Below are 26,376 nucleotides of genomic sequence, written 5' to 3'. Positions count from 1 at the left end.
TTAAATTTTACTCATTATTTTTAATGAATTTCCACATTTGCTTGATTCAAAATAAAATGTATTAATAAGGGGTTTCAGTTGTTAGTTTTAACCCATTTTTAGTTCGATTAAATTTAAAGTACTAACTACGTACATGTATGTGAAATGCTCTTGAGTTCGTTCCCTGGGCCTAGAACCAGTACTTGGGTGTCTCTTGGAGATTTCTTAAGAATGCTTCGACACTGGGGATCAAACCAGTGACCTCCAGATCATTATGTGGACACCACATCCATTACACATCAGCGACCTTTATTTAGTAAATTACTTTAGTATTGCAGCATTATATAATATAATCTTGCTACATATTTTTGGAAAATGATTAATGTGCAGTACTTAATAAATTTAAATGCATACAATTTTAATTGTGTATATTGTGTGATTATTAGTTACAAATTCCCTTTTTACAGGTATACTGGATTATGAAAGACTGATAAACATAAAATTGACAACTCATCTTCCCAACGATACATTCTTTGGCTTATTCTCAGAACAAACCCATAGTCAGTGAGAAAACTACAGTGTAAAAAGACCACTTGATTGTGACAATTATGGCTGACCAAGCAAATGTTATCATTTAAAATAAAGAAAACTTCCAGTTCAATATACATTTTATACCAATTATGACATTGACCAACACAGAAACTAATTATAAGGTTGATTTTCCCAAAATTGACTGTTACAATTGGATACTGTTTTAAGCTTCACTCTACTTTGTCTGAAAATAAAAGTCCTAAATGATGTAATAGAAACATACATATTTAATTTTTAGTTTTACAGGGATATATATATATATATATATATATATATATATATATATATATATATATTGGATGTTAATATTAAGACAGCGCATCCCTAATGGGCACATATCCAAATATAATCTAATTAATTATTTTCTTAATCAGCATCATTTCACTGAACTATATGCAAATTTGTAGGTAGGCTTTCCATGCTTTAAAAAAAATACCGATTTTTTCAAAACCACCCCCACGCTCGGCTTTTGTCCAGTTTATTTTCACCCCTGGGGTATATACAAGTTCCATAATTAATTCAAATTTCCAAATATGGGCATGCAGTTGGTGTGTACAGATGCAGTAAAGGTGTTTAAAGTTTAAACAAGATGAACTAAGTATTCTTTTACAGACATTTATTTTTTACAAATTTTTATCTATAGAAGAGCGCCATGAAATGTAAGTGATTTCAGCCCAGTAAAAATTGGGCTGGTTAAAAACAAAGTGTCATAAAATTCAAAATAGTATCATTTAAGCAATACTTTGAACTTAGTTTTTATAGATACACTATATACAGCAAAAAAGCGCCGCAAAAAGTATGCGATGCCGGCAGGATTCGAACCTGTGCGGGAAGATCCCAAAATATTTCTAGTCTATCGCCTTAACCACTCAACCACTACAACTTCACATTAAATCTTAAATTAGATATAAAGGCTCTGCAATCTTTGAAGAAATCGCGAAATCGTTTTTTTCAGATGATATTTGGGATATATATTTTATATAAAGTCAATTTTAATTGTGAAAATACCGTAATATAAAGGAATTACGTAAATATATATCAAAATTCAAAGTTTGAAGAAAAGCAATTCATCTCTCGGAAATAACCGATCATTAAAGATCGGCAATGATCGTAAAATAAATCGCGGGAAATCATTAGGGGTGCGCAATCTTAATTGGATAAATCTGGTTCGTTTATTTTTCTTTATTTCCGTATGGGAAGTTGTATTTTAACAATGTATTCGGGTTTTCATAATTGTTTAAACGTTGATCAACGTTTACCCATCACGTATTGCAGTGTATAAATATTAGATGGGAATTTTTATTGGATAAATCTGGTTTATTTTACTTTTAACGTATGAGTAGTTGTATTTTGATGAGTGAATAATGTTTTATGATAATATGGAGCAGCTGGAGTTTCACTTCTTTATGAGAAGTGTATAAACGTTGACACATATTGCCAGGTATATATATTGGATGTGAATTTTAATTGGGTAAATATGGTTCGTTTATTTGTGTTTTGTTTTTTCCCGTATGAGAAGTTATGTTTGAATAAGGTTTTATGATAAGTGTATAAACGTTGACCCATGGTGCAAGTTAAATATATTTGAGGTTAATTATAATTGGATAAATATGGTTCGTTTATTTTTTTTCCATATTAGTAGTTATATTTGACTAAGTGAATAAGGTTTTATGATAAATGTATAAACGTTGACCCATATTGCAAGGTATACATATTGGATGCGAATTTTAATTGGATAAATCTGGTTCGTTTATTTTGCTTGTTTTCCGAATTGAGTAGTTGTATTTTAATAAGTGACGACGTTTGTTATGTTAAAACTAACATAGAAATTAATTTCGATTTAGTATAATAATGAATAGGTGTTGTTGTTTTATTGTATGAACAAACAGAGCATGAATATGCAAGCAACTATTCAGTAACATCGTGTTGATGTAATCATAGAGGCTATCTATAAAAAAGTTAAATATTAATTAATCATAAATACATTACATTATTTGTAGTATATAAATACCAGTCGTAACATATTGTATTTTTGAGCTTTAACTACAGCACCGAACAGTAACTACACAGCAACTTTGATACGTGTGGTAAATATTTAAATATAAAAATAATTATATAATATAATACTAACGCATGTAATCACACGCTGAATACAAATGAAATGAAGCATCAAGTCAGCGACACACAAGAACAAGAGCGGGTTAATGGCACTGGAGACGTTTTGTTTGATGTGTTTTTTTCAATAAACATTTCATGACGATTTTAGATGTTTGTTTATGTCAACTGGTATTGTTGCCGTTCATGCCCAGGCGGATTAGAAATTTAATATTTATACAAGCGATACCCCGGTCAATAGTTGAACTTGCGTAATTGTTATAAACGTGACTCTTTCAAAACAGCAGTTTTCAACCGTGACACACATCAATACAAAGGTGCTTATACAGTTTATCTGATATTTTAGTAAATGCAATAAATGTTTTGTTATATTTGTATAAAACCGCATGCCATTTTAGATACATTTGATTTTACTGATCAGATAGAAAATGTTATTTCGCACATATGTGAATTAAACGCGTTGGTTTCGTTATAAGAAGTCAAACATACAAAAACAACAACACAATAGATCAACAATCATCAGAATCATGTAAATTTGTATCGGTAAATGCTCCATATACATGGATATGCTTCCACATATAACGAGTAGATGCTTTTTGTGTATAAATTTGCGCAGCCGTCTACTCTTCTTCTTCTTTTTCTTCTTCTTCTTGTTCTTCTTCTTCTTCTGATGATTTTTTATATTTTTTAGTATCAATAATAATAATAATAATAATAATAATAATAATAATAATAACAATAATAATAATAATAATAATAATAATAATAATAATAATAATAATAATAATAATAATATATTTATTATAATAATATGCTTATTGTAATAATGATTATCATAATAATAATATTTATAATTATAATTATAATTAATAATAATAATAGTAATAATAATAATAAAAATAATAATATATATATTTTAATAATATGATATTATTATAATCATTATCATAATAATTATAATTATAATTAATAATAATAATAATAATAATAATTTATCATAATAATTATAATTATAATTAATTATAATAATAATAATGATAATAATAATTATAATACTACTACTACTACTACTACTAATAATAATAATAATTATTATTATTATTATTATTATAATTATTATTGTAGTCATGAGGCATGAGCTCGCTAGGGTTTGGACTTGAGACATGGGCACGCTGGGTTTTAGTCACGAAATACGATCACGTTGGGGTTTTAAACATGAGATATGAGCATGCTGGGTTTTATACATAAGAAATGGACACGTTGGGGTTAAGTCACGAGGCATGAGCACGCTGGGATTTGTTCCTGGTATTAATAGTGCTTTAGCTTACGACTAAATTTGAATTAGCATATTATACGTCGTGGTGTACATATCGTAATAAACTCGCAACAGTCTTTTTAAACTGACAGTGATACGACCCAACAACAAATTAGTTGTTTGCGATGACATCAGTGATGTATTCGGGGTATTGACTATTCAGTTTCGCAATTTAATCGTAGAGGATTCTTTGTCGGGGTTTTATTTAGTGAAACTAATGAAGTCCAGTTTAGTTGAGGTTATTGTTAAACATTCTTTATAAAAGATATAAAATGTTGACATTCAAGTCAGTCTGAACTACGTCTATAAAAATCAGGATCCATTTCTGTTTTTAAGCTGGTGTTTGCATGAACAGCACAGTTTAAGTTTATATGTTGATCAGTTAACCGAAACGGATTTATGAGTACCGGTAATGTATGTTAAACATCTACGTGATTACGGATCACTGAAACTAGGGTATGATTGATATTGCATTTAGGTGAAGCCACATCGATTTGTTTTAGTGCCCGTCTGTCAGTTTGTAACTCCGTTTTACATTACCTTCTTTATTTCTTCACCGAGTTTTCTTACTTACGAAAATACGGACTTCCTTTAAAAATGACAATTTTCCAGATTTTTGGTCCTTATTTTTGACAATGCTGCTTCAGCGAAGCAGCTCGTCTAAGTTATCATACCGTGAACAAATTCGTCACAATGGCGACCTATGTAAAAGACCGAGCCATTCCGATTGAGTTAGCCTAATTTCCTCAATCGGCATACCTCGCTGATTATAATTGATAAAGGTATATGCAGCTTGGTTCCCGTCCTCTTTCACATTTATGGAGAGTTCGGGACAGGAACCAGACACCCATATTTTTTTTCGGAACCAAAATTGTTCGTACCCAATTTTTTTTTCGTACTCATTTTATTTCTTACCTAATTTTTTTTCGTGACCAAATTTGTATTCGTACAAAAGTATTTTTTTTGAATATTTTTTGTGTACCCATAATTTTCGCATCCATTTTGTTTACGTACCCAAAATTTAGTACCCACTGTTTTGTTCGTACCCCAAATTTTCGTACCCACATTTTTTACCCATATGTGAAAAAAGCCTCTTGTTTTTAATAAAGTTTCACCAAGAACTGTGGATTGTCTAAAAGTCCATGTACACTGCAGCTATGCCAAATCTTAAATTAATCATGCGGATAAATGACAAGCAATAAAAATTACACAATTGTGGGGATGCAGATAAACTTGAATTGATGCTTTTGTATCCATACTCTTGAAAAGCATCGTCACACCAGTTTTTATGATCATCGCATCATATCTAGGGGCGAAACAAAACTGTAAAATGAACTGAATGAGTTTATCGGTTCATTTAATGTATCTACATGTATACTGTCATATCACGCAAATATCTGTAAAGCCCATTGGTAAATCGTTTAAACTTCAAGTGTTACAGTATTACCTTCAAACATGTGTATTTCTAGTAAACGACAAACAATTGACAACTATATTATTATCCCCATGATTTTCGGAGAAAAAGTGGGGATAATGTGTTTATTTCCGCCGTCCGTCCGTTCTAACCACTATCTCCTCCTACACTATTAGCAATAGAACCTCGAAATTGACACAAATGGTAGCTAAGAACATATGTGCGACGGTAACGGCGACGGAATTTTGATCTGACCCGTGGGTCAAAGTTATGGGGCTTGGATAGGGCCGGGTCAGAGATTTTCCTGCGACCGCGATTCAAAAAAGGCTCATATTTACCGTTTTCCTTCAAATATTGCTTTTATATTTGGTATACATGTGTAACTAGACAATAACTTTCCATTCGCATACAATTTTTTACCCCTGTGACCTTTACCTTGAACTTGAGGTCAACATTCAGGTTTCGAAATCTGCGTCCGCGAATCGAAAAAGACTCATAACTACTGTGTCCCTTACAGATATTGCTCTCATATTGGGTATGTATGCGTATCTGGACAACACTAATCCAGGCGCATAAAATTGTTAACCCCTGTGACCTTGATCTTGAACTTGAGGTCAGCGTTCAGGTGTCGAAATCTGCGACCGCGATTCGAAAAAGGCTTATACCTACTGTGTCCCTTCAAATATTGCTTTCATATTTGGTACGCATGTGTATCTGGACAAAACCTTTCCATGCGCATAACATTTTTTGACTTGGGGTCTGCGTTCAGGTTTTGAAATCTGCGACAGCGATTCAAAAAAAGCTCATAACGTCCGTGTCCCTTCAGATATTGCTTTCATATTTGGTACGCATGTGTATCTGGAAAAGGCCTTTGTATGCGCATAACTTTTTTGACCCCTGTGACTTTGACCATGAACTTAGGGTCCGCGTTTAGTTTTTATGCCCCCGGATCGAATGATCGGGTGTATATTGTTTTTGCCTGTCTGTCTGTCATTATGTTACTCTGTCATTCTGTCACTCTGTCACTCTATCCCAAAACTTTTACCTTGGTCAAAACTTTTGCAATATTGAAGTTAGCAACTTGATATTTGGCATGCAAGTGTAGCTCATGGAGATGCACATTTTGAGTGGTGAAAGGTCAAGGTCATCCTTTCAGGTCAAAGGTCAAATATATGGCTTCAACTTGGCGCAGTAGAGGGCATTGTGTTTCTGACAAACACATCTCTTGTTGAAATTTATTATATGGTTATCTCCGCCGTCTGTCCGTCAGTCCGTCCTGGCTACTATCTCCTCCTACACAATTAGCTCTAGAACCTTGAAACTTACACACATGGTAGCTATGAGCATATATGCGACAGTGCACTATTTGGAATTTTGATCTGACCCCTGGTTCAAAAGTTATGGGGGTTGGATGGAGCCAGGTCAGAGATTTTCACTCATTTTTTTTTTGGGGGGGGGGGTTATTTTACATTAACTTCTTTATTTCTTCACCGATTTACTTCAAATTGATACTGAACATCTCTCATGACAATACGGTTAATCTCAACTATGCATTGCCCCATTACCAACCCATGCGCCCCTGGGTCAAACATACGGCGTGGGAATACGCGTCGGCCTCTGCCACGCCATTTTTAGTTAATAATTAAACGATGATAGGCAAATGATAAACTACGGGCTTCGAATGTCCATAATTAGAACAGAATTACCTACAAAAGATTAAGATTGTATATTTCAGTTTGCGCATATTTACAATTTTTATGTGATATAGAGGATATTTGTTTATGTCAGTGTAAGATTGTTTGTTATTTCACGAGTGATCATAGAACATATATTTTTACGAGTGGCGCAGCCACGAGTGAAAATATTATTTTTCTATGATCACGAGTGAAATAACAAACGATCTTACACTGACGGGAACACATTTTCTGTGTCTTTTAAACCCCATTTTCAAGAAAATAATTAACAGCTGTTTCCCTTTCGCTAAAAAAGTTACCCCTTCTCCCGTGGCGTGCCTCAATACAGTTCAAAACACAAAATGACGTCATTAGTGAGACAAAATGACGTCATTATACCAGCAAAATTCTTCAGTTTAACTCGTTTAAAATGTAAATCAAACGGTGAAAAAACATAACATAAAAAGAAAATGTGTTGGATTCGATGGAATGTCGATTTTAATTCACTCGTGATCGTAGAAAAAATATAATTATTTATGATAATCTAAAAACAGAAAAGGGAGTTCCGAAAATTTGTTATTTTCACCGGTGAAAATAACAATGTGTTTATTTGCACTGCTGTTTTTTCACTGCAGAAATGTCATATTTCATCATTAGATATAAAATAAATAGTATAATTTTAATTACAGTTTGCAAGTATGTGACTGAATGTATTGATTTTTATATGAAGCTATGATTAATTTTCTTCTACTTGTGCAACTGAAGTGTCCCCTTGCACGGTCGTATATCACGCGCGCCACCTCTTTTTAAAGATGCAATTAATAAATTTATGAGCCAATGCAACTTCCGAGGTGGCGCTCTGGCCCGGATGTTTTGAATAATTTACAGGGTGATAAGGTTTTATATGGTGTTTTTTTCAAGCGGACAATGTAGTGCGTTTCAGCGAAGATTAATTCATTCAAAAATGTACTGAAACATACATTATCAACCCATTCAAAAACGTGAGAATCTTTATAAGTTGTGGCATGGTGGACTTTAAAAAGCATTTTGATTAGTTTTTTCCTGTGTGACGAGCAACTGTCCACCCAATTAAAAACGGCTAAAAAGAGGCTAAAAACGTTAACAACTAGGATTTTGTATAACGACACACTATTTAATAAGACCCACATATGAGTTTGCATCGTCAGACACGGACAAGTTGAATGGGTATTATTTCTGTATCAATTCGTCTCTCTTATCAGTACCTTAGGCGACATGTAAACGTTAGCATTACATTATACGCTTTATAATCTGTCAATATCTAAAAAAGAATCGACTTAAGGTAAACCTCGAAACACTTTTATGATAAGCCGATTATTTGCATCATGTATGGGTACTGTATTGCGCTTGTTTTCCGGACGAAATATCCCTTTATTTTGAGATGATTAACAAAATGTGCGTACTTAATTGTGAAGCTTTACACTTAAATAAATGCACGGTGCCGATCAACTGTTGTTTGTTTTTATCTTAATTTCAATAAATTATATCGTCAGCTCCGTGCAAAAATGTAGAAACTAGAAAACCTTAACATTTCAGGAGGAGAAAAAACTTCAGTACTTTTTTAAAAGCTGCTGAAATCAGGAAATATTTGTCAAATGGTCATCTTTAACATTACTTTACGTAATTTTATGTTGAAAACTGCTGTAATTTGCTTCGTCTTTAAATATATTGTGATAAGATAGTTTCTCAGAAACAATTAACACAATTCATACGAATCATTAAGATACGCCAGATACGTTATTTTTTAAGGGGGTATATATGAAGTTTTCCCTCGATATATGTAATTATCCTTGCAACTTGAATGCGTATTTCCATATATCTATACCTTCATGTTGATATCTGTAAGATTGAAGCGTAGAAGCGTAAAAATACAAACAATTACATAATTAACGTTTATTTGACATTATTTGATGTCAACATACTCATCACGCTGACTGAGAAATCGTTACTGCACAAATGATGAACATTTTTGTGTGATAAATAAAATCGTCATAGAAATAAAAGAAAACATGTTAATGTTATTTATTTTTAGAAGTGAAACAATATTTATAAAAAACACTTTTCGACTAAGAGATAAAACAATTAAAAAACATGTCCATCTTTTGCTCGGTACTCTGTTACAATGTGACATTTAACGTAACAAATCATGGAAACTCCTAATTTAACAACGTACTTCTTGTTTTTCCAAGTCACATGTCCATACTTTACACTAAGGAACTCTGATACCTATCATGGTGTTGTATATTTATGGACCACTCATGTTAAAGGGATCTTTTCACGGTTTGGTAAATTGACAAAATTGAAAAAAAGGTGTTTCAGATTCGCAAGTTTTCGTTATAGTTATGATATTTGTGAGGAAACACTATTACTGAACATTTACCAATAGTCCAATATAGCCATTATATTAATCTTTTGATGATTTGAAAACCTAAAAATTATAAAGCGTTGCAACGCGAAACGATTGAATAATTTAGAGAGTTCTGTTCTTGTCGTTTAAATTTACGAAACTACGAAGATTGCTTATATAAGGTTTAAAATATTTAAAATGTGTATACCCGGCGGAATAGCCGAGAGGGCTAATGCGTTTTTACTTCAGACTAATTCCAGGACTCCGGTGGTCACCTGGTTCGAGCCCTGGTACCGGCAACTTTTTTTCCTTTTTTTAAATTTTATTCTTGATTTCTTACTGAAGCTTTTAAGATCCAATGTTAACATTTATCAATATAAAGCATTTAATGACACACTTCAAAATATGCCAAAATCTGTGAAAAGGCCCCTTTAAAATAAGCAGCAATAGTCATTCGAGTGCGTGACTGGTTAAAAAAGTCGACGGAAGAAAAAGATACCGTAATAAATCATATAATTCAAAATGAAATAAAAGCATGCAAATGCTATCGCGTCACAGTCATACATGTATGTCCACAACATGAACTTGTAGACTATCATCAAATTAAGTAACGCACAAAGATATATTTGGACATCATCTAAAGTCGCCACAACGTACCTTTACAGATTTTGTGACCAATAATCTGCATTAAAAAGCAGTATGCATAACAAGAAACAACAGCTATTTCAAAATGGTGTTACAGCACTCAGTTTATAGAAGTCTAAAATAAAATGAAAACATTAAGCGATAAAATGGAAAACTGTACTTTTTAATTCCAAACTTTTAATTAGCAAATTTAGAACCATTTAGTCGGCTTGCAGAAAGTGATAACAAAAAAAGTTCATGAAATGAACTGCTTCTATATAAAAAGTTTCTAGATCATAGGAAAATCTATAAAATCTATCGAAAACGTGTTTTTTTAAAAACTTTTGCGCAATCACAAAGAACTGTATAGTGTAATAATAGTTATGTTTAAACATGAAGTATGAAACAAAAAATATTGTGGCTAGTTTTCAGTCAATACTTTGACATGTCATTTATTGAATTTGTAAGAACTACTTAGCTTGTTCTATTTTATTCTTGGGATCAGTGTGTCCACTGTGACATGAAAATCAACCCAAAGATTGCATACACAATAATATTAACTGCTTCTCTGACAAATATTTTGCAACCTCCATCTGTATATCACATGTTAGGGCAAAGTACAAATAGTTTAATCATCGGATGTTCTATAAATGGAAACAAACTATAGATAAAGTCAGATAATATTTCAATTATCTTACATTCACTCCAACTATATGAATGATATCATGTCATAAAGTCACCTGACATGAAAAAACAGGTTAAATGTTAGAACGTCCATAGGACATTTTGGGTTATCAACATCATTTATTGTCGAAACATCTTAGGCCAGATTGTTGACTTTGAACATTTATCTCAAACTAAGATACCGGTAGCTACAATATGGGATTGACTTATCAGCTTTGTTACATATGAAAAGTCTGTGATTTTGCATACTCTGATTTAAATGTGGTGGGTATGTAACCAGTACTAACATGCACAATAAAGGGCCAGTACATGTTATGATAAAATGTTTCATGATATTTTAACAATACTAATTAACGATTTACAGCTCTATTTGAGCACTTGATCCCTTATCTAGAAAATAATAAAAAAACTGTTTGATAACACTTTCAGTGACCTAGAACTGATTTAAGATGTGAATAGAAAACCTTTAATTGTTCACAATTGTTCAGATCACAAGCAATAGAGTATATAATACAGACTAATGCTTGTTGACAAGGAGTTAACCGCGTGTACCGACAGGCTCTTATGTGCCCAAAGACTGAGAATTATCCGACATAGACATTCAAGGGCACGAGCAATTTCCATACACATGTATAAACACGCCATTTTCTGGGGCTAATGACCTCTGAAATGCTACTTTTATACTGAGTTTACCCCATTCAAGGCTCAATATGACAAAACGTATTTCTTTCAGAATTCTAAACACCCTGTGTAAGGATACGTGTAACGCCACAGAGAATAGTTTTCACTTTTGGTATTATGTTTTTCAAATGCTTGCCTTTTGAAAGGCAAAATCTCTGCTTCAATCTGATTACCTGGGTTGTTCAAAGAAGTACTCTTGAAAATGTTTTTGGGCTAAATTCTTGTAGTGAAATGCAATTGTATATGATGTTTTTAATCTTATTTTCCCCCCATAAATCTATGTACTAGGGTCATAGTACTTAGTGTTCTATCTTGAAACAGATTATTTGTATGGGAATAAATTGTTATTATTCAGATTCAAAAGGTAAGTGTTCTCTTAAAGCTTACAGATTCTCAAGCAAGAAGTCCTGACACAATGGTTACATGCTGTCAATTTGATAATAAGCACCCATAGAACGTTTAAACTACATTTTACATAATGTGCTTTGCTTTACATTAATACTATTTACAAATGTATATATATATATATATATATATATATATATATATATATATATATATATATATATATATATATATATATAAGTATTAAGGTTAGGTTATAACTTCTTTCCTTGCACTTCATAAATACACTTGCCTCTAGCCTAAGATCTGTTGGGTTGATTTTCTTGTTAAAATGACAGCGTTCATTCCACTGAATACCAGCCTGTATTTTCTAAGATAAATATGTTGAGTTATTATGCATAATATACATGTTTAGCTTACCTGCACATGACAAAGCTCATGGTGAGCTTTTATTGTTCCCTTTTGTCTGTTGTCCGCTGTTTGTCTACAATTTGCCATTTTTAAATCAGTAAAGGGAACATTTATTCATAATCTTCATGCACATTTGTCACAAAATGTTTCCCAGTGAAATCTTGGTTGAGTTCGAAAGAGGTAACGGGCTGTTTAAAAACATAGCTCCAAGGGAGTTGAGCAGTTTCCCATATATGGTTATATTGAAACATTGTGATGTTACATACAATGCTAAATCTTAATGAAACGTTTTTCAAAATGTTTGTCTCGAGATTTTCTCTGCCCATGTTTGTGTATGGTTCCAGTAAATTTGAAATTTTTTGCCACCAGGGGGCGTAACAGTTTTCTTGGTATGCCTATAGTAGAACCCTCTTAACACTCAATACTTGTTTTGCCAATCATTGAAACTTGATTATCATTACAGCATTTAGTCTTATGATATCTCAACTGAGTACAAATGTGTATGGTCCATTGAAAATGGCAGTATTTCTTATAATACATTTTAGTAAAACTTGTGAACACAGTGAAGGTCATGTGTTGAGACTATCTACAGACTGTTTCGCCTTAGATTAAAATGTAGTTCACGAGGTCAAATTAATGGAAAAGCTTGTGGAAAATCTAGAGGTCACATGTTTTTCCCTATATTTATGAAACTTGGTCAGATTTGTATCCTAGTTATATATTGCTTGAGTGTTAAACTTGGTCACAAAGGCTCAAAAACTAGGTAACTCAATACAGTGAGTAAAACTTGTATACAGTCTAGTGGCCTCATTTATTTCCAATCTTCATTAAACTTGGCAGCGATTTGTTTCCTTCTGTATAAAGTTGTGAAAAAATGCAAATTTCCCAACTGCTGTCCAAAAAAGTCCCAATTGCAGGTTTAAAACTTTTTTTTTAATAAAATGCAACATTAAGTTATTTTACCTATGCACCCCTTTGGCTTGAACCTAAGTAAATATAATATTGGCAACTTGACAACACGTTGTTATCAATTTAAAAGTATTTGTGAGCAAATATCCAAATACACAAAATTCCCAATCTGAAGACTTTAAGATAAGATGCAATATTTCCAAATTTCAGTTTTTTTCTACACATTTTTCCCTATTGGGCTGGGACTGGTACTTTTCCCAAATTGGGAAAAATATTTCGCTGCTTGGCAGGGTTCGGGCGACTGAGGCAAAACAGTTTCATCCACGGAAAGCAAACTTCGTTTTTTAAATAAAGAAGGGAGAAATAACTTCGCCCTAATTTTAGAGTAAATCCACTTGCAAACTGTAGATAACACGCGCATGTTCACAGTAGGGAGCGACTAAGCAAATCAATACACGAGGATATTCAAGTGCAAGATACCTGTCAATTACGCTGGCGAGTCCGTAGACTGTGCCCGCTGTAACTGACCTGGTTAAATCAGATTTGCCAATACATTGTTAACGTCTCTGATTAGCTAACATGTTGCTGACTATCCAATCAGATCTGTGATAACATACCACACACAGTCCTCTGCAACTTCAATCAGCATAAGCTCTCATCCTGTGTAAATTCATCAATTAAAGAATAATAACAAACACTGATTAGCATTGAAGTTCGGGTGGGTTCATTGATTGATATTGAGTAAAGAGTTTTATCCTTTCATTGTTTACTTACTTTTCGCACTTAATGGGGACTTCTTTTATTTTAGAAAATAATTATCACAAAAATTGCACCTATATGTTATTTAATTCCAGAAGAAAACGTGCGAATGTTTCCAATTATCAGTTATTGCAAACAAATAACACCATCAGCGTATATATTAAGGAGGAAAAAATTGTGTACGATCATTTCACGTGTGTATTTGAAACTATCAAAAATTACAAATCATTGCAAACATGCAAAAATGTAAGTATTTTTTTTTAACTCTTGCTATTTTTGTGTTGTTTTCAACATTAATTAACTGGTTATATGATAGTTACATACTGGTGGTGTGGATGATTCTGGCCCAAAACGTAAGTAAATTCAAAATAAAGCGTACAAAAACGCAAATACAAACTTAATTGCAGTAAAAACATTTTGCGTCACGAAACGCAATTCTTACGAACACCGGGCGTATTTTTTTAGACTGTTAGTTTATAGATAGATAGTTTACATACCGTCCTATGACAAAAAAGAAGGCAGTCATTCGAGCGGTTATTAATCTTTGGGGTAATATGGTAATTATTCGTAGATCCGTCCGATTTCTACTTTCATTTTCTGAAATAATTAAAATGGCCACTCGTAATTGTTTGTTGTTATGTACACCACTTTTTTGAATTCCATTTTTATAACTAATATAGTAACCTTAGTAGATTTTGTTATTATATTTTATATATCATTCCCTAAATTACCTAATTGAGTTATAAAAAAAACAAGCTCAAAAGTAAGGGGTAAACATTTTTGCTAAAACTCTATTGAATTTACAAAAAAACTTTTTTCAAAAACAGGGGGTGATTACCCAATATACCCCAAAAGTTATCTAAAGCCCTGGAACATAAACGACATTTATCGTACAGGCTAGAATTAGGTACATTACCAGTATGTATTGCATACTGGAGAATAACTCGAAAAGTCAAAAAACATAATAACGCAGAATCGTGAATCCAGTCCAAATGTTAATACAATCCAATTTCATTTTTTTGTATTCATTGGATAAAAAATAAACATATGAAGTACTTCTAGCAGGCATGCATATAACAATTATATAATACAGTACAAGTCGTGTATAACTAGCAGCAAATGTCACTTCTCCCTGATCCGTCCTGACTTCTCCATAATTTTCTGTCAAGAGAGAAGTGACTTCTCCCTAAATTTTGACACTAGGCCGACCCCTGAAAACACAATACAAATTTTACAAATCAGATGCAATAACATGTAGTAAGTCAAAAGCATGGAGTACATATCAGGCCCTGATAATAACATGAAACATTTCTCTGTTATGGAGTATAATTTCCGACTTCGGCTTTCAACCAGACATACTTACAACGACTAAGTAAGTGCAATCAGTCGCGGGCTTGCATGTTTAAAATTGACGCGTGTCTGTCTGATCGAAATATTTGATGGCGAATTCATTATTTCGTTACAAATGTCAACAATTTACTTTTTAGTTGTTACTTCACGATACACATGCAAGCACAATGTACTATAAATTATATGTGAACTCATGACAATCGTGTTTTCTAACTTCATGTTGCGTGCGAAAGACTGTCATAAAATCCATGGAAATCCTTTGGTATCACGGCTTTTAACTGCTTCAGGTGCAGATATTTCGCTTTTTTAATTGGGAGGCTGTTGCTTTATATGTTTACAACCAGGTCCATGTCTGAAACATGTACCGTGCGTGTTCTAACACTTCTGGCTTTTGGGATGTCGATTGGGAGTCACCATGGTTTAACTTATATTGGATCTTCCCTTCGGGCAAGTATTTCAATTTTCTTATAACAGTCACAACTGGTGATTCAACTCCAGTACCTGGGTGTATTAATGGGTAATAGGCGAGTTCATCATATCTCTTGTAGAACATGTCGTCCACATACCGTACCTTGTTTGGGGTTTTGCGACATGCGGCTGAAATCATGTCTACGTACATTTGCGGAACGTAAATCGCCTGTTTTCTTATTTTGCGTTCAATACACGAGTGAACACTGTCACACTGTCACACTCCATTTGCATGTGACCTCTTTCAAGGTACTTTTGATATATCAACACATTTGTTCTAGTGGCCCAAAGCAACACGGCGTTTGCTATGGTTGTTTTACGGTTCTGATACGTACAATTTCGATAGAAATGGGTTCTTTTCTGGTTTCATTTGTTTCAGAAGTTGATTTGTCGATTTCAGTTAACTTGACTTTTTCGTAACTTGTAGATTCGCGTTCCTCATTTTTTGGCCCCTGTATAGTAAAACTTCTCCTCTCTGACCTATTATCGTCAGTATTAAAATGAGGCTCAGACTGTTTTTTCAAAGCCAGATTTACTCAGATTCTACCTGTAGAAAACATCTTTACTTTCAAATTCTGTAAAAAAATAAAGACAACTTTTTGTACCGTCTTTTTACTAATCTGTTTAGCGAAATCTCATCTTCTTGACTCGCCAGTGTTAAGTGTTACTGCAACAACTCTGGTTTCAGTATTCTTGAACGATGTTGAATGGTTAATGGAATCCTTGACATATCCAAAACCGTTAAAGTCAATGGTTCAGATATAGTAACGATTGTTTCAGGTGCCTATGTTTGTGAAGGGCACGTACAGGTGATTTTTTGCAAAGACGAAATCACTCCAAAGATTTATTCCGCCAAATTTCGACATTCTGATAGATTTAGTATTTGAATGTGTGGCAGACACGGAAGGGAACACAAAATTGATAATGTACACTCAGTGAGGTCCAACCAATACAACCGTCTGGCATCACAGAGTTCTTTAACAAACAAACAGTCTATATTTGCGGAATGAAAACGTAACTGAGCACACGGAATAAGAAATTCTAAGAATGCGACAGAATGTTTCACAATGTTTTGTAAATCTATCACAGCTCAAGCTGCTTGTCCATAGAAAAGTGCCTCCATAAAATTAAATTAGTATGTATTATTTCGTGAAATCTCCTGTTTGTCAATGCTATACTTTGAAGTAGTTCGTGCGGATCCACAGAGCGAACTATTTTAACTAAAATGAATTCGAGTAGGTTACCCAGTTGAGCCATCTGAAACAGCCATGTACCTGACAAATAAAAGATTATGAAATACGAGAGCCTCCTTTATGGCGACACGTTTAGTCCTGAAATAACACAGGAGTGCATTTGAACTTATTATATTTTTAAGTAAATAGCGCTGTCGTTAAAAAGAAATAATCTTTAATAACGATAGATTTAAGTTTCTGTTTCAACAATGTGTTCACACTTCAGTAATGTACCATGTAATAGTAATGCGATATATAAAGCAAACATCAAAAGATGCCCGAGACCTTACAAACAGACGGATGCACACATATGTAGAATTAACAATGTCAATGTATATACATGTTAGAAAACAAAAAAGACAAACAAATCTGTTAGCGATTAAGTCACAAAAAGTCATTGTGCGAAAAGGTCGAACCTCGTTTATTTTGTTTATAGTAGGAGATTTTCACTTCACTATTATTATACAACACTCAAAATTACAGATCTGCAAATTTATACATTACATCGGTTGAATCAAATAAATTCAATTTTTACGAGTTAAAAATAAGATACAGTATGCAAAATGTATTCAATATTTTTTTAATACAGCGCACACTTGTTACAATGTACATGTTCATGTTGTTTTTTTTTACAAATTTTCCATCACATACAATAACATTCGGTGAATAAGTGTTATTAAATACATACAACACATATTAAGAATACGTACAGTAGCTGTTCTTCCAAAATGAATTGATATTACATAAACTTGATCATCCGCACTGTGTACAGATCGCGATACGAGTTTTTGATGGACAAGTACGGCATCAAATGAAAAATTCCCAAATAAACACATGGCTATTGCTTAATCGCCTGGTTGGCTAGGAGGTTAGACATTTTCGCACGGAAAGCGGATTTTTATCATCACCGTGATATTTTCAAAATCTGTTTTAGCGCCAAAACCTAGTTACGAACATTTTTGCACGGAGCCGACAATATGTATGTATTGACTGTAGATGAAGCGTTGACCTTAAAAATCACTATTAATAGTATTAAATCTTCAAATAGCATATAAAAGCTGCTGTTCAAATACGCTCACAATGGGTTACATTAGTTGCGCGTTTCTCAAAAAGTATTGCTGCTCGAGGGCTAACACTTTTAACATCCTTACTAGCATGTGCACTTCCGCACTTCCATAATTTGATTCGCAGGTTTTTGACACAAATGGAATCTTGGACCCTTTATATATATCTTTTTTCTTCTTTTGTGTCGTTCGTAACTCACAAAGTATTGATGCTAGAGGGATGAAAGTTAACACAAATAATTATTTGCCAGCGTGTGCATTCGCACTACTTGGATTACTAATTAGTTTGGTTTGTTTTTTCTCCGACATAAGCAGTCAAAATCAGAAAGTGGGGACATCATACGAACGAACCCATTTGTACTTATATATGTATCTCAGAACACAAAAATCCGTTCGATTTGACGTTATACATGAATAAAAAGGAAGCTGTGCGTCTCATCAATTTAGTTTGTTCCTTTGTCTATTGGATGCGTTTAATGTCTGTATTAAGATACCGTGAATATTCAGGCGTGTAGATCAAATAGGCAACGCATGTTTGAAGAGTGGATTATTTCATAAAGTGAGATGTCACTGGTTGAGCTTTTTAACATGAGAAACATGTTAGGGCAACATATTTGTTGTTGTAGTCAGCAACACCTGTTATTCATAAACATTCAGCAATTATTCTTTAAAAATTATAAGTTATAATCAATCTCGTAATGTACAATATTGAGTAATTGAATAATATATTTGTTATAAATAGTAACATGATGGACACTTTGTACTAACTATTCCAAGAATACAGGGAAGTATTTTAGAGCCGCTCCTGTTTTAATGCTATGTAAATGATATGGTTATTAGTAAAAGCAAATCGTGTAAACTTATTCTTTATGCTGATGACAGTGCCATCCTTTATTCTCACAAAGATCCCAGTATCATCAGTAGTGTTGTGGGTAATGAACTTGAAAATTGCAGTAAATGGTAAGTGGATAACAAACTGTCTTTACACCTTGGAAAAACTGAATGTATAGTGTTTGGTTCCAAAAGAAAATTATCAAAACTTCATAACTTTAATGTAAAATGTAATGATCACACTATTGTTTCTCAATCATCTGTTAAATACCTTGGTTCAATATTGGACAATAATCTTTCTGCTACATCTATTGTTAATAATATTATTACAAAGGTGAACTCAGGAATAAGATTCTTGTATAAACAAAACCACTGTTTAAATATGGAATTAAGAAAATTGTTATGTAACTCATTGGTTCAATGTCATTGTGACTAAGCTAGTTCTTCATGGTACAATGGTATTACTAATCAGTTAAACAGTACATTACAAGTTGTACAGAATAAAGTTGTTAGATTTATTCATGGATATGACTTTAGAACATGTTTGAAAGTTAAGGATTTTAGTAGTATTGGTTGGTTAAATGTTCAAAAGTTAAGCAATTAAGACTCAACCATGTTCAAATAATTGTTAACAAGAAATGTCCTTCTTACATGTATAATAGTTATAGTTTAGTGCCTGATATACATAATCATAAGAGTAGACATAGTAAAGGTATCTTTGTTTACCTCAAATGAATGGTTTTACCAGCACTCCTTTTTATTATCAAGCGATCAAAGACTGGAACTGTCTGCCTGCAGATGTTAAAATCGTAAAGAATAAATATGAATTTAAAAAGAAAGTGGAGACACTATGAAATTGAAAGAAAATGCTGATTTTATTTTTTACTAGTAGTCTTATTGTTTAAATCAATGTTTTATGTGATTGGTTTTGTGTTATATATATATGACTATTGTTTAAATAAGACACCAATACATTATTTGTACGTATATTTTAATGTGATAGCAAGATAGTAGTATAACCAGTGCTCTCTAATAATATATGCTAATTACTACTTGATCTCTAGACTATAGTCTCAAGTATAAATGAATGATTTGTATATGCGTATTAATGCCACCAATTTTGTACCTTTGCCACCCATCTAAAGGACCCCATTAGAAATAAGTTGCAAAACTTTCATGGGACATCATGTGGTATATATATTATGTCTTGATTTCAACATCTTGTAACTTCTTGTTATTTCATGTCTCTGCTAAATATACTGAATAGTTACTTGTAACTGAATTTAACTGATTAACTTTGCCTGTGATATCCAAAATCTGATCTATCAATGCATTGTGATCCAAAACCTGTGATAATTGTTTTCCAATTGTTAAATGTTATAAATTGAATGTATTGTATAATCTGTACTTGTATGACATATATATATATATATATAATATATATATATATATATATATATATATATATATATATATATATATATATATTTATATTTATGCACGAATAAATAAATCAATCAATCAAACGTTGCATCTGCAATGTTGGTTAACATTGATAATTGCTATATTTACTGCGTTTTTTAGAACATCTTTGAGTGAAAGTTTTTGAATTTAGTTTTTTTAGTGTTTGATATTTTAATTTTTAGATAACATTGAATAAAGGATTAAAAGGCAATGTAAGTCAATCGATTATTATAAAACGTGGAAAACGTGGGGTACTGATATGCAACAACTTCCTGGTCTCTTTGATTATTTTAAAATGACGGAATACAAAGTTAGTAACCAAGATAAGATAAAGTGCCACACGCAAGAACCAACATTTTTATGTCAGGGTCAATATCAAAAAGTAATTTCAAATGTAAAATCGTGCCTGCAATATGACTTATTTACTTATACAGAGACTGGAGTATAATCGGTGAACAAAGTGTTCGTCCAGAGAACTAATGTTTTCTTATAATTATGCTATAGTAAGGGCATGCAGTCGATTGCATTGTGTTCCTATTCTTATATGTCCTGTTTGCCCTTGTTTGAGCACACACACACATACTGTCCTTTGTTCAATTCCAGTGTCATGTTTCGTCCAGCCAAGCTCAACATATCCCGTACCGGAGCCACGTTTGGTGGCATGGTCGCAAAATGTCTTCAGACGACCGGCTCGGTTTTTCAGCACGCGTTCACGTGCCTGCATCTCGTTTTCTGCATCTGGTTCGTAAACATGGTATTCGGCACGACCACGGACCAGAGTCATTTGCATCCCTTAGAGTCGTACGGTCTATTGGGTTGTATACTGCTGTACTCGCTGCGCTCAATCCCCTACCTCTCTCTTACTTTTGGAATAACGAACATACTGGGTAAGTCATATTCCCTACCTCTCTCTTCCTTTTGGAATAACGAACATACTGGGTAAGTCATATTCCCTACCTCTCTCTTCCTTTTGGAATAACGAACATACTGGGTTAGTCATATTCCTACCTCTCTCTTTCTTTTGGAATAACGAACATACTGGGTAAGTCATATTCCCTACCTCTCTCTTCCTTTTGGAATAACGAACATACTGGGTAAGTCATATTCCCTACCCCTCTCTTCCTTCGGAATTACGAACATTCTGGGTAAGTCATATTCCATACTTCACTCTTCCTTTTGGAATAAGGAACATACTGGGTAAGTCATATTCCCTACCTCTCTCTTCCTTTTGGAATAACGAACATACTGGGTAAGTCATATTCCCTACATCTCTTTTCCTTTTGGAATAACGAACATACTGGGTAAGTCATATTCCCTACCTCTCTCTTCCTTTTCGAATAACAAACATACTGGATAAGTCATACAACCTACTTTACCTTTTAGAATAATTAATACTAGTATTCTCGTTAAGTCATATTCCGTACCTCTCTTTACCTTTGGAATAACGAACATACCGGGTAGGTCACATTCCCGAACTCTGTCTGCCCTTTTGGAATAACGAACATTCTGGGAAAGTCATATTCCGTACCTCTCCCTACCTTTGGAATAACGAATATACTGGGTAAGTCATATTCCATATCCCTCTATACTTTTTGAATTACGAACATACTGAGTAAGTCATATTCCATACGTCTCTCTCCATTTTGGAATAACGAGCATACTGAGTAAGTCATATTCCAGATCTCTTTCGATTTTGTAACAGCCTTAATAAAGCGTCTCATTCCCTATCTCTCATCCGGGTATTCCCGTTGGAATACCTAACATACTGGTTAATTAATGTTTCATACCCCTATATGCCCTTTGGAATAATGTAACAAACATACTACGTATCGGTAAGTCCATTTCTTTAATCTATGACTAAGTGCCATGGGAATAACGGACTAACGAACGCAGTTGGTTAGGCCCATCATAACCTACCATAGCCATTCTGAATTCTAAACGTAACGAAGGCCTTACTTAACTCGGATTTATGAAATGAAATGCTGTACGTTAAAAGAAAGCTTATTGACTGAGTGTCGATCCTACAGTATAGGGTTCCTTTGTACATTATTATTTAAAGTGTTAGGTGTCTGTCAATTCTGCCCTGGAATCGATCAAGATGTCCTGATAGGTGATGTCCTTACGGATGACAACAATCCTAGTGTTATAGAAATAGCAGACCTGAACTAGCGGAGTTTCATTAATTTATAAATCATTTAATTAAATATCTTCCCGGAGGCTCAGTGCCTGTTTCAACTTGAGTTCTCCTTCTTTACAAACATGAATCAAATCTCTATTAAATTAAACAGCAATAAAAACAGGTTCAATAAATCAATAATGACAATACTGTTTTAACTTGCGAACTACTTTTAATAGATGGTGTTATTGCACGATTGAGCGGAATTTAGACATATGTTTTGAAGAAGAATTTAAATATATATTTCATTAGTATTACCAGTAGAAAATACTATTACAGTAATGCTTGAATTACACACTACATGTAATGCGCAGGTTAGCTATAGAAGAAGGACATAAGATCAAGACTTTTTTAATCTTAAAGGATATGAGAGATATTTAAGACATATTCATGGGTTTAGTATCATATTCAGACATGTATTTATTGTGTTTAACACATACGGGAACTTTCAAACAAGTTCAAAGTAAAACGTGTAAACACCTTTTTGTTCTGCAAGTTCATCACATGGCTCGCAAACAACAGTAACAAATCTCCACCTTCAATTTTAACACAATCTTTAAGTGCATCTAGTGTTCGAGAGATAGGACCTATAACGTGCATTGGTTAAAACCGGATTTGTCAATCATTTTTTCCACAATACGTTAAGTTTTATTTGTTTTTTGCCTTATATGCCCTTTAAAATATATTCTTATTTATATCGATCTCAAAAATTTACTCGGATGTTCAGAATAATACAAGACCCGTTCAAAATGAATAACGGCACGATGCTAATTTCCGTTTCAATAATCAAATGGAACATTGCGGAATATATAGATCAGGTACGAGAGCGCATGGTTAATTGTAAAGGTACACCATTTCGATCGCCGTGTCAATTATAAAATACAACATTGCAGAATATGAAAACTATGTACGATATTGTATGGCAAATTGTAAAGGTACGAAATGTGTTTTGTAGATCGCCTTGTAAATTGTAAAATGCAACATTGCGAAATATAAGGATTAGGTACGATAGTGCATGGCAGAGTAAAAAGGTACGACATTTGACATGTCGATTGCCCCGCATGCGCACAAGGCATGATATGCGTCATAAATCTCTGATTATTTGAATAAAAAAGAACGTGAAGTAAAAAAAAGTTTTGTTCAACGTTTGGAATTTATTTGGTAACACTACAAATTATCTTAGATAAATCTTCCACCGTGGTTCACAAAACGACGGACAATTTGAAACTCTACCGACAGTGTCCGATGTTTTTTGTTAACACTATAACATCGGGTAATAAATAATAGTTTTAAAATCGCTAGTTAAACTATTGCAGTTCTGGAGAATGGGCAGTAGCAACTTATTCTGCCATGCGGATGTGTTTTGTCATGCCAATTCGTTATTGTTATTGTTGTTTCAGGCATAGTGACGATGAACACGTTTCCAGCGCCGCCCACACTGGAGGCGGTTAAGGCAAAGATCCCGTTCCTCTGCTTCCGCGTAGTAACACGGGGCCTGTACCCCGACCTCGTGAAGACCAATGTGGAAAGGAACATCAAGACGTGCTATAAAGTGGGTCTGGACAACTTTAAGTTTGAGGTGGTGACTGATAACGCATTGAATCTCCCCAAGTCTGCACTGGTACGGGAGCTGGTGGTACCTAACGACTACCAGACGTTGAAGCACTCGCTGTTCAAGGCGCGCGCGCTGCAGTACTGCAACGAGCCGGCAGTAAACATCCTCTCCAACGATGACTGGGTGGTGCATCTGGATGAGGAGACGCTGCTAACCGAGAGCTCCACCATCGGACTCGCGAACTTCGCCAGTCAGGGCCACGGGGACATCGGGCAGGGCGTCATCTCGTACGCCAACGAGGAGATAGTCAACTGGTGGACCACCCTGGCCGACTGCGTGCGCGTCTCCGTAGACCTGGGCATGATGAGGTTCTCATTCCGCAAGCTTGGCTGCCCGCTCATGGGGTTTAAGGGCTCTTACATCATCGTGAAAGAGTCCGTGGAAAAAGACATCGGGTTCGACTTTGGACCGAAGGGAAGCGTGGCGGAGGACGTAATGTTTGCGCTGGTGGCCTGGGGCAAGGGATACAAATTCAACTTCGTGGAGGGGGAGATGTGGGAGAAAAGTCCCTTCACGCTCGGGGACTACATCAAGCAGCGAAAGCGCTGGTTTGTTGGTCACGTGTATACCCTTTTGAGTCCTGAAATCCCATTTAAGTGCAAACTCGGCATGATCCCAACGGATTTAGGCTGGTTTCTACTGGTTGGGAATATTTTGAATTTTCCAGCCTCGTTTGCGTTTCCAATCCCACTTCCGCTAGTAATGAATGTTACCGCTGGAAGTATGGGAGGACTGATTCTGTTTTTGTTCACATTCGGATCAATAAAATCGTTTAGCTCGCGAAAATATGGACTATTTAGAAAACTATTGCTTATTTTCGCTACAATTCCCGTTATCCCACTGGCGGCCTGTCTGGATGCCATCGCGTCGGTGTACGGATTCTACACGCGCAATTCCGGGGGCTTCCATATCGTTATGAAGGAAACACAGAAACAAACGAAACGACAATCGTCTCAGATCAACATGGACTTGATATAATAGAAGTCAGGGCTAATAGGAAGTATTCAAACATAATTCATGCATTATCATAGTGCATGTATTTATGTGTTGTTTTGTATTGAATGTTTATATATTTTCACAGATTGACACAGTGTGACATACGGTCATCGACCTTTCATACATTTAATTAGAAACTGCGAATGTGTGCGTGTTACCTTCCAAAAGTAAGGCTGTTGTTCATCACTTGAAAGACAACTCATACAATCAATATACACCTGCTCATCCATAGTGGTCTACCTTGATTACGAAATTGCTCGCACATTGAAACAGTGCGTGTGTCTGTATTTGCCTAAATAAATATCTTAGATTTAATGTTTACACAATTATACTGTACACTACACACATACGCATTGTACCATGTTATTGTGCTAATCTTGATGCAATTAGGTGGTCGCGTATACCCTCTCGTGTTAACTGTTTATAACTCCGTAGTAAAAAGCCCGATTTTCTATTGTATTGTCCATTTTACTAAGAAGATGTTGTCCATATATTTTGCAATTGTGTTTATACATGTTTGTTCTTTATACCTCAAGTTATGACAATGCATAAATTGTACAAGACTTAATTGTACCCACATAAAAATGGCTTTAAATGCACAGGACTCAACTTGTTAAGCTATCACGGTACATTCCAGCTTAAAATCCTGCTCTGAACCGAATGTATGGTTATTCCCTTGTCATTCGAAGTGCATTTTTTATTGCGGTCGCATGTTCGAAGGTTGTATTGGATAAGATGAACTAAGTCGAATTATAAAAATCGAAGCGCTGAAGGCACTGAAGTTGTTCGCTGTTGTCGTCCTTGATTAGCTTGTACGCATTGCACAGGCTTATCCGTGTTCACAGGCTAATCTTAGTTGACATGCATTAAGCCCCGTTTTCCCTGAAAGCAGCCAATATGTACAGATTTCAATGATAAACACTAGACTGGCCAATGTCGTCTTACAAGCTGGTAAATAAACTCACTGCAGTAGTAGATGCAGACGCTCCTAAGCATTCGTCGTCTGCAGTGCCGACAGGCAGCGGTAATCGTTCCCAGCATAGTGAGTTACGGTTCTTAGCGTAGCTAAGGCTTTTAAGCACATACTGATTTGCAAAACATGCTCTGTAAATTTAGTCGTGAGCTAACGCTCACAACTAACAAATCACGAAGACACATTGTTGTCAAATTATTTGACATAGTTAAACAGTACTCCTAAGAGAATGACCGCTTCAGCCGCTATATATACGAGATCTGTGTGTGTTAAGTGTTTGTTAAAGTTACAAGATCAATTAAATTTGTGACATGCTTAGGA

General features: G+C 34.3%; 2 protein-coding genes across 11 annotated transcripts in view; one reads left to right on the top strand and one right to left on the bottom strand.

Moving 5' to 3' along the window:
* The window catches only part of LOC127841625 (short-chain collagen C4-like), a 139,694-nt gene that overhangs the window by 58,187 nt on the left and 55,131 nt on the right, over positions 1 to 26,376 (bottom strand). The gene's annotated exons all lie outside the window — the stretch shown is intronic.
* Positions 1,603 to 25,679, top strand: LOC127841624 (beta-1,4-mannosyltransferase egh-like). Of its 7 annotated transcripts, none has more exons than XM_052370587.1 (3): positions 1,603 to 1,736; positions 20,899 to 21,182; positions 23,872 to 25,679. In XM_052370587.1, exons 2-3 carry the CDS (start codon positions 20,903 to 20,905, stop codon positions 25,062 to 25,064), a joined length of 1,473 nt encoding a protein of 490 aa, XP_052226547.1. In that variant the 5' UTR covers positions 1,603 to 1,736; positions 20,899 to 20,902; the 3' UTR covers positions 25,065 to 25,679. The 7 variants fall into 7 exon arrangements, with proteins under 7 accessions (XP_052226547.1, XP_052226546.1, XP_052226548.1 ...); XM_052370586.1 differs by lacking the exon at positions 1,603 to 1,736 and adding an exon at positions 1,747 to 2,011; XM_052370588.1 differs by lacking the exon at positions 1,603 to 1,736 and adding an exon at positions 1,747 to 2,041.

This window comes from Dreissena polymorpha, chromosome 8 (genome assembly GCF_020536995.1).
Source record: "Dreissena polymorpha isolate Duluth1 chromosome 8, UMN_Dpol_1.0, whole genome shotgun sequence".
NCBI lineage: Eukaryota > Metazoa > Mollusca > Bivalvia > Myida > Dreissenidae > Dreissena > Dreissena polymorpha.
The sequence above is the reverse complement of the archived record's forward strand: the minus strand, read 5'-3'. Positions and strand labels throughout refer to the sequence as shown.